Genomic DNA, 9,692 nt, shown 5'->3' with positions numbered 1-9,692 from the left:
TCATAATAATTATGACTCCTCCTATAAAAAACATAAATAGTCCCATGGTACACTAAACTATCAAAATCTTGGCCGAATGTTTTTCTCAATATTTTATTCTTTGTATAGATCAAATTAATGTGAAATTCGGAGCATCCTTATCTTTATAATACGGATACCTGATAAAAATAAGTTACAAAAAAAAAACACACTTGATAAAAATATTATAAAAAATTATTTCTAATAATTTATAAAATCCAAATATCCCGCAACTTTGAAGCATTCCTTCTTTGTGCACTGCAAGTAGTCAAAGTATTTGGTGATGCGTTTTTCGAGAGTTTTGCCGAGCGTGGAGGTGAGGTTCAGGGCAATGGCAGAGGCCGGGGGCGTCCCTAAGGGGAAGGTCGACGAGGAGAAGGACGGAGCTGATGCGTTGCAGTTGAGCAAGATCAGGCCAAGAGTCAAGAAATTCATGAAACAGGGGCGCGGAAAGAGCATGATCAGGCCAAGAATTGATAGATAAGGGCACAGAAGGAGCAAGAGGAGGCCAAGAATCAAGAAATTGAAGCAGAAGAAGAGAGAGAGGATGACAAGAACCAAGCAATCGAAGCAGGGGACGAGAATCAAGATATAGAAAGTGGGGATCAGGAGATGAGACAGGGAGAGAGGAGTCAAGAAGCGGAACGTCGACGAGGAGGAGGACGGAGCTGATGCGTTGCAGAAGAGGAGGAGGATCAGTGGGTCGAATTTTCATGAGGATTGTTTCGAGTTTTTCCCTGTCTTTCCCTTTCAAGAAGAGCAAGATCAGGCCACGATTCAAGAAATTCATGAAACATGGGCGCAGAAAGAGCAAGATCAGGCCAAGAATCAAGAAATTGATGAAATAAGCGCACATAAACAGCAAGAGGAGGCCAAGAATCAAGAAATTGAACCTGAAGAAGAGATAGAGGAGGCCAAGAACCAAGCAATCGTAGCAGGGGACGAAAATCAAGAGAGAGAGAAAGTGGGGATCAGGAGATGAGAGAGGAAGAGACGAGTCAAGAAGGCGGGGCGATGATTCCTGAGTTAGAGAGGATTTTCGAGCACATAGAAGTTCAGCGTCGGTGTTTGGTGGATATGGTCCAGGAAGGAAGGAGAGATGTTGAGCTCTCGGATTTGCTCAGGAACGTGCAATTGGAGTCGAACTGTTTAACCAGCGAGCTGGAGGTCCTCACGCGTCAATTGGAGGAAGCAACATGGGCAGGGCAAAATGACCAACCAGACGTGGAAGGTGCCAACCCTGAGCCTCAAGAGCCCTAGTTTGATACCCCATTTTGATCCTAGCTTTTTCTACTCTGTGCAAGACAGTTCGACTGTGACTCTTTGTTTGGTATGAATAAGGAGATCTTTTGATTCTGAAATCCATATCCTTCAATTCATAGAGACCACCCTCCTGTGTCAGTAGTACGAAATATGGCCATTCTTTTCTATAATCCTCTCTCTCTGTCTTCTGTCTATGTGGTATGGAATTGCAGCAGCACCATTTTTTAGTGTAAACCATTTTGAATAGAATTCCTCCTTGTATTGCATGAAATAGTTTGATTATTATGATTTTGATTTTCCTGCTTGTGTTGTGTAGAAGGAAGAAAGCATTGTAATGAAAGACTCTTCAGTTTGCTACTTTGCTTGATTTCTCTCTCCCTCCTCTGCTCTGTTCTTCTCTGCATGTAGTGTGATTATGAATAGTGTAAACCATTTTTTAGTGTAAACCATTTTGAATAGAATTCCTCCTTGCATTGCATGAAGTAGTTTGATTATTATGATTTTGATTTTCCTGTTTGTGTTGTGTAGAAGGAAGAAAGCAATGTAATGAAAGACTCTTCAGTTTGCTACTTTACTTGAATTCTCTCTTCCTCCTCTGCTCTGTTCTTCTCTGCATGTAGTATGATTATGAATAGTGTAAACCATTTGTTAGCAGCACCATTTTTTAGTGTAAACCATGTTGAATTGAATTCCTCCTTGCATTGCATGAAGTAGTTTTATTCTTATGATTTTGATTTTCCTCCTTGTGTTGTGTAGAAGCAAGAAAGCAATGTAATGAAAGACTCTTCAGTTTGCTACTTTGCTTGATTTCTCTCTCCCTCCTCTGCTCTGTTCTTCTCTGCATGTAGTATGATTATGAATAGTGTAAACCATTTGTTAGCAGCACCATTTTTTAGTGTAAACCATGTTGAATTGAATTCCTCCTTGCATTGCATGAAGTAGTTTTATTCTTATGATTTTGATTTTCCTCGTGTTGTGTAGAAGCAAGAAAGCAATGTAATGAAAGACTCTTCAGTTAGCTACTTTGCTTGATTTCTCTCTCCCTCCTCTGCTCTGTTCTTCTCTGCATGTAGTATGATTATGAATAGTGTAAACCATTTGTTAGCAGCACCATTTTTAGTGTAAACCATTTTGAATAGAATTCCTCCTTGCATTGCATGAAGTAGTTTGATTCTTATGATTTTGATTTTCCTCCTTGTGTTGTGTAGAAGCAAGAAAGCAATGTAATGAAAGACTCTTCAGTTTGCTACATTACTTGATTTTTCTCCCTCCTCTACTCTGTTCTTCTCTGCATGTAGTATGATTATGAATCGGAGCAATTTTTATGTGCAACACAATTTTATCAGCAGAAGCAGCAACTGAATTGAATACTTCTTCTTTTTTTACGAAGATAACACCATTCCAATGCAAACACTGCGATGCAAGGCCTTTAAGTCTGCTATACTCTCTCTCTCTCTCTCTCTCTCTCTCTATGGCCATTACATGAGGGCAGGGTCAATTTACGTAAATTTTTTCTGGGTCCAAAAGTTGATGTTTCCAAAAGTTGAGGTTTTCTCCAGTGAGGTCTTACCCCCGGAATTTTTATATTTTGTTTCCAACTTTGTTCCCGGAAAATTGAATTTTTTGGTAGTTTTATTTTTTATTTTTTGATTTTTATAGGGCAGTACGATATAAAAAAAAAAATCAACGTATCCCATTTGTAGAGCTATCAGATATTCGAAACAATAGAGTACCCAATATTTCCATTCCATTCCATTGATGTTTCTGTCTATGATGCGATCTAGTGTTAAAATATTGGACCACCTCGATACTTTAACATATTTTGTTCTTTCATTGGTCTTATGCCGTTAGTTGCAGGTCCGTTTAATAAATCGTCACGAACATAACAAGTCTGTGGCAGTGGCGAAACAATATAGCATTTCGTCTATAAGCGTTTTTTTAGGTTTTTCTATATATATATATATATATATATATATATATATATATATATAGCCCAAGCCCACTACCTCATAATGAAAATATGTGTTCATATGAGCTCAATGGCTTAGAATGAATCTGGGCCGATTTGACGGTCACGACTTCATTTCGTATTTTAATTTTAATTTTTTTTCTATGAATTCAAATAATTTGAAATTTTAGACGTGTATTTTTCAAAAATATTAAAATTAAAGTACGAAATAAGGTCGTGACCATCAGATCGGTTCAGATTTAATCTGGGTTTTTAGGCTCATATGTTCATATGAACTAGTGGGTTAAACTCAGCATTTTCTTATAACAAATTCTTTGCTGCAATTTATTATATTTTTTGATCTTCTGATTCTGTGAATATTCATTTTATGCTTATTTTAGATGTAAGTTTTTCATTTATGCCACTCAATTTATGGGTGGAGCTAGTACCCCGAGCTATATATTTTTTTATTGGGGCTCGATGATTGAATGCTTTTGTGTCAACATTTATTATTTTGAGGCAATTGAAACATGCTGACATACAAGCTCTGTTTTATGTGAGCTCCCACTCCAGTTGCCAATTGAAATATTTGAAGCTCACTCTTTTTGTTTATGCCAGAGTTTTTACAAGTTTGTTTATAGGGTTCTCAATTAGGGTTCTCACTTCTGGGAAATCTTGAAAGCTTTTGCTTTGATATTTTATATGTTTATTATCCTTATGATTTAGGGTTAATTTATAAGTATTTTAGGCATCAAAGATAAATGCTAGCTGTTAAGATGAGTTCTTTAGGCATTTTTTATGGTATCATCATTTTGTATGTCATCAGAGATTAGTTCTTAGGCTTTTAAGATATGCATGGTCATTATTTTTTTATTCATGTCTTTAACTTTGAGAAATTTATCAAACTGTCTTCGAGATAAATGGTTTAGTATTGATTGTTTCAAAATAACTTCCTCTAATCAACTATTTGAATGTTATGACTAGAAAAATAAAAATTTGAGTCTCTGGGTTTAAGACAATCAGTTTCCAACTTTCCCAACACTGAACAGGTAAAATGTCAACGTCACAATTTCTCAAATAAGATTCTTAGCTTTCATGCTACCACTTTTCACTTTCAAACTAGATTTCAGCGTCACCATTTATCAAATAGGATTCTTAGCTTTCATGCTACCACTTTTCACTTTCAAACTAGATTTCAAGAAAGTATGCTGCTGGGATTTTCCCAAAGAAATTGTAGAGAAAGTTTTCACCATCAAGGAGTCTGCATTTCTAGGGAGCTCAAAGAGAGGAAGATGAGAGAGAGAGAGGGAGAGCAGTTGGTGGAGAGACAGAGCAGTTGATGGAAAGAGAGAGAGAGAGCAGTTGATGAAAAGAGAGAGAGAGAGAGCCCGTGCTTGGAAAGATACGACGTGTGAAAGAAAACGAGCAAAAGATGGGAGAAAAATGGCAGGAGAGTGCGGGTTGAATTGCGGTATTGAAGCACTAATTTATCCCCTTGGGTTTAAAAAAATAGAACCACATGGATATTAAGAGACTATTTGAGTGTGATCTAATGTTTAATGTGTTAAACATCGGACTGCTCACTCTTCTGAGACTTACTCATAACAAAGGACAGTCCGATGTTTTGAACATCATATCAGTGAAAAAGCAAAAATTTCCTCCAAGCAAATAGCAATATGATCTTTGAAATATTTGACCTAAGAAAGAGCAAATTATGCTAAGTATAGAGTGGCCAGAAGTTTTATACATCATACCACACACTATACACAGTAGTGGAATAGAAGTGTTGGGTTTCGAACATCGAACTACCCTACAAATGAGGTTGTTCCATTTTTTTTTGTTTTTTTTATGTTGGACTACCCTATGAAAGTGAAAAATATAAAAAATAAATTAACAAGTTGTGTGCAAAATTGCTCCTATTCATGATCATACTACATGCAGAGAAGAACAGAGCAGAGGAGGGAGAGAAATCAAGTAAAGTAGCAAACTGAAGAGTCTTTCATTACATTGCTTTCTTGCTTCTACACAACACAAGGAGGAAAATCAAAATAATCAAACTACTTCATGCAATGCAAGGAGGAATTCTATTCAAAATGGTTTGTGGTGCTGCTGCTGCTGCCATGGTGCTGCTGCAATTCCATACTACATACACAGAAGACAGACGGGGAGAGGGTTGTTGCTTCTTCATACAAGGCAAATGGGTTATAGAAAAGAATGGCCATATTTCGTACTACTGACACAGGAGGGTGGTCTCTATGAATTGAAGGATATGAATTTCAGAATCAAAAGATCTCCTTATTCATACCAAACAAAGAGTCACAGTCAAACTGTCTTGCACAGAGTAGAAACAGTTAGGATCAAAATGGGGTATCAAACTAGGGCTCTTGAGGCTCAGGGTTGGCACCTTCCACGTCTGGTTGGTCATTTCGCCCTGCCCATGTTGCTTCCTCCAATTGATGCGTGAGGACCTCCAGCTCGCTGGTTAAGCAGTTCGACTCCAATTGCAAGTTCTTGAGCAAATCAGAGAGCTCAACATCTCTCCTTCCTTCCTGAACCATATCCACCAATCTGACCAAACACTGACACTGAGCTTCTGAGTGCTCGAAAATCCTCTCTAACTCAGGAATCATCGCCCCTCCTTGACTCGTCTCTCCCTCTCTCATCTTCTGAGCCCCACTTTCTCTCTCTTGATTCTTGGCCTCCTCTTGCTCTTTATGTGCGCTTATTTCATCAATTTCTTGATTCTTGGCCTGATCTTGCTCTTTCTGAGCCCATGTTTCATGAATTTCTTGATTCTTGGCCTGATCTTGCTCTTCTTGAAAGGGAAAGACAGGGAAAAACTCGAAACAATCCTCATGAAAATTCGACCCACTGATCCTCCTCCTCCTCGTCGACGTTCCGCTTCTTGACTCCTCTCTCCCTCTCTCATCTCCTTATCCCCACTTTCTCTCTCTTGATTCTTGTCCCCTACTGCGATTGTTTGGTTCTTGGCATCCCCTCTTCTTCAGCTTCAATTTCTTGATTCTTAACCTCCACTTACTCTTTTTATGCCCTTATTTATTCTTGGACTGATCATGCTCTTTTTGCCCTCCTGTTTGATTCTCATACCGTGCTGCGATTGTATCCTATGAGACTACTTATGTTTTGTACAATGAAATCACAAATCACTTTTACTCATTAGATGAAAAATCCAATAAATGAAAGTGGAACAACATTCAAGAAAATTTTTTGAATCTTCCCAAACAATGACGTATCCTCAACCACCAAATTTCAAATCCAACGGTCATGATAATTGTGACCTCTTTCTATCAAAAAAGTAAATAGTCCCATTGTATATATTTCCTATATATCTGAACACTACATTTTTCAAACAATAACCGTACACTAAACTATACATATCTTGGTCGAATGTTTGTCTCAATATTTGATTCTTTATTCTTTGTATATATCAGATTCATGTGAAATTTGGAGCATCCTTATCTTTATAATATAACATACCTGATAAAAATATTATAAAAAGTTGTTTCTAATAATTTAGAAAAGCCAAATACCCCTAAACTTTCATGGTAATTTGGTTATTTTAAACCATATAATTTTTAAATGCATTTACTGGTGCGCCCTATTTCAGAGTGTAGACGCCCCGAGTTTCAGCTTTAAAAATAAACGCTGGATACATTCTCAATCTTCAGATGGCTTAGAAATGAATAGGACCACAGTTTAGGAAAAAACACATGCACATCCACACTTGATAAGAAGTACAAGCGGGCATCTACCTATGTGCAAGTGTATGTCTGCACTTCCAAGAAATGCCATGTTTTCTACTGTCTATTTTCCCTATTTGTTTGGCAGCATCTAGAAATTTGCTTTTTTATTTTTTATGAGTTATAATAATTGATAACTAGGTGTGATTTGATAAACTATGAAATGTTTAATAGCCAATATTTTAGGTGCGGTTCACAAATTCTCTCTTTTTTTCCCTTTCTTTTTGCTGCAGCATTTAGAAAAACTTCGACTTGTTATCAGTAAGTACATGGGATATGGGGCCACTAGAGCCCTGTTATTTACAAGCATTTGATCCACTTTTAATGCATAAATTGTAGACAGCAGACGGCCACTATTTCTTTCCCTTCCGAGCAAGAAATCTCTCTTTAGCAGCCTGGATTTTCTTTTCGTGGTCATCAGAAACCTTTGATGCAATGCCATTGTCATTTTTGGTTGAGGCTTGCACCTTCAATGGGTCTGTGCCCTGAGGACTCTGTTGCTCAGAAACATTGCGTCCCCCACTGCAAAATTGGGAAAAAAAATGAAATTATTCAAAAAGAATAATAAACATTTGGAAGGAAATGATACCAAAGATTGACAAGAAATGAACTCTGATACTGTGAAAAGGCCATTGTCTGATTCGTGGGTGAGAATCATGGTATTAGGGCAAATGCTCATCCCAAATAAAGAAGCGTAAAACATATGCATATGCCAGTTCAGGTTCCCTGCATGTTGATTTCTTAAATTGAATGCATAACAGGTATGTACAAGGGAGAATGGAATACACTACTTAGGGTAGACACATTCAAAAGAAGCAGATGTCTGGCTTCACTTGAGAAACGGGTATATGAATGTCATGTCTACAAAAAGGGGTACCAGGATCATTTTCGAGAAGAATTGGAAGATGAATGTACACCAGGCATGCCTGCGAGCGAGGTGAGAATTAATATACAACGCAGTGTAGACATTCAAAAGAAGCAACGTGTTTCATTTGAAATAATGGGTATAAATGTCACATCTGCTGTCATCATTTTTTAAAAGAACCCTAAGATGAGAAAACCAGTTTTGTTACCTGAGCTTCTTGACATCCAAGTTTCCTAACTTGCCAAAGATGGGAGTTACCCATGGCATTTCAACTGCACATACATTCCTAAGTACCAGACGAGGAGTTGCCAAAAGTTCATTATAAACCACATAATCCGGTAACAATCCACTATCCCCTGATTTCAGAACACATGATGGATGGACCTAAAATAAAAAAAATTGTAAATCAGTTTAGGAACAATTGAAAGCTAGCTGTCCCAAAAAAAAAAAAAAAAAGAATAAATAGAATCGAAATAGAAATTCTATGTGCATCACAGCAAAATAGAGAAATCCATCAATCAATTGGACATCGAATCACCTTATTTAAAGAACCAAGTATAAGTAATGGCATTCGGCAGAGTTTGCAACATAGAAAGGACTTCTATATGTGGTTGTATTTCATAATTTCCTGACCTTTCCAAAATTAGTAACTAATGTGAAATGTCCTAGAATTTCTGAAACTATTCGTATTGCACTTGCACGATCCACAGTTAAAAGACTAAACATCTGGCTATGTATAAAACAGAGAAGGTGTAGCAGTGAAGTAAGTGTTGGATTTGTACAAAAATCTTATGTTAGCAAAAATACGTCCTTAGGAGAACGGTCTCAAAATGCAAAGGCCTGATCATGTGGTTCCTTTGCAAATGAATCCACGCATGCCTTCCTCTCTCCAAGAGTTCCTAAAGGTAACTCCCAAGGAAAGTCAAATGTGAGCTACCTTATTGAAAGTATGCTCCAATCTACAAGGGAGAAGCGATGAGTCGTAGGACCAGTTTATGACATTTTCGAGTCCCCTCAGATAAGAATTGTTGCTGCCCAATATCTTGCCAACACTTTTGAGGCCAAATAGTTAAGCTTGGGCTTCTTATGAATGGTGCAACCTCTACTCCAATAGTCCCCGAACATAATATAGTTTCCTCCAAGTGATTTCTGTAAAATGCCTCCAATGCCTGCCACTCCCAGGCCACCAAGAGAACTACTATCAAAATTGAGTTTGTTAGTTCTTATCACTGGTGGAATCCAATGTGAGGATTGTGAAATTATGTAAGGGGTTAACTAAATGAGTTCCTTCCAATGTTGGACGAGGTCTGTCAAAGAGTAGGAGGTGAATACTTTGCGGTTTTGCCCCCAAAAGGTAGTTGAAGCTTTGATAAGTCCCCTACGAGAGCCAATGTGTCTTTCACTCTTTCTTTGCTCTCAAAGATACATCTCTTTATTCCAAACCGGATTCCCCAAAAAGAGGCCACATAGCATTAGGAAAGCACTTGGGATAGGTGATAACTGGTTGGTTGATGAAGGTGTGCACCAGGGACAATCACATAGAAAAGGAAGAAGGATCAGATATGAGATGTTGATTTACAATGGATAAACAGGTGATCAATGGTCTCTTCTCATCACTGCATTTGGGGCATCAGTTTTGTATATGGATACCTCATCTCTGAATATCGTCCATGGTTAGTGCTTTGTTGGATAAAACACCAACCAATTAAGGTCTACACCTTAGGTGGAGAGGAGGTGAACCAGGCTTTGGAGGCTATAGTTTGTTTGGGGCAGTGATTGAGAGCGTCGTAAAATGAGGACACCAAAAAGCTACTTGTGGGGTGGGGGATGCCGCCCA

General features: G+C 37.9%; 1 protein-coding gene across 14 annotated transcripts in view; it reads right to left on the bottom strand.

The window, feature by feature from the left end:
* Window positions 1–7,137: 7,137 nt before the first annotated feature.
* LOC18435047 (RNA helicase family protein) overlaps window positions 7,138–9,692 on the bottom strand; it is a 100,468-nt gene continuing 97,913 nt past the window's right edge. For 12 of the 14 annotated variants that reach the window (XR_016057892.1, XR_016057890.1, XR_016057891.1 and 9 more), the window contains 2 exons: window positions 8,064–8,239; window positions 7,138–7,512 (listed from right to left, as the gene is read on the bottom strand). Coding sequence is in view for 9 of the 14 variants with exons in the window: in XM_006845104.4 (XP_006845167.1) it covers window positions 7,344–7,512; window positions 8,064–8,239 (345 nt within the window). In the remaining 5 variants the exon portion in view is untranslated. The remainder of the gene's footprint in view (window positions 7,513–8,063; window positions 8,240–9,692) is intronic. The other 2 variants (XR_016057893.1, XM_020667740.2) reach the window with 1 other exon arrangement.

The sequence above is a fragment of the Amborella trichopoda genome, chromosome 6 (genome assembly GCF_054954075.1).
Source record: "Amborella trichopoda isolate Santa Cruz 75 chromosome 6, AtrichopodaSantaCruz75HAP2 v2.0, whole genome shotgun sequence".
NCBI lineage: Eukaryota > Viridiplantae > Streptophyta > Magnoliopsida > Amborellales > Amborellaceae > Amborella > Amborella trichopoda.
This window is presented reverse-complemented; position numbering and strand designations above follow the sequence as displayed.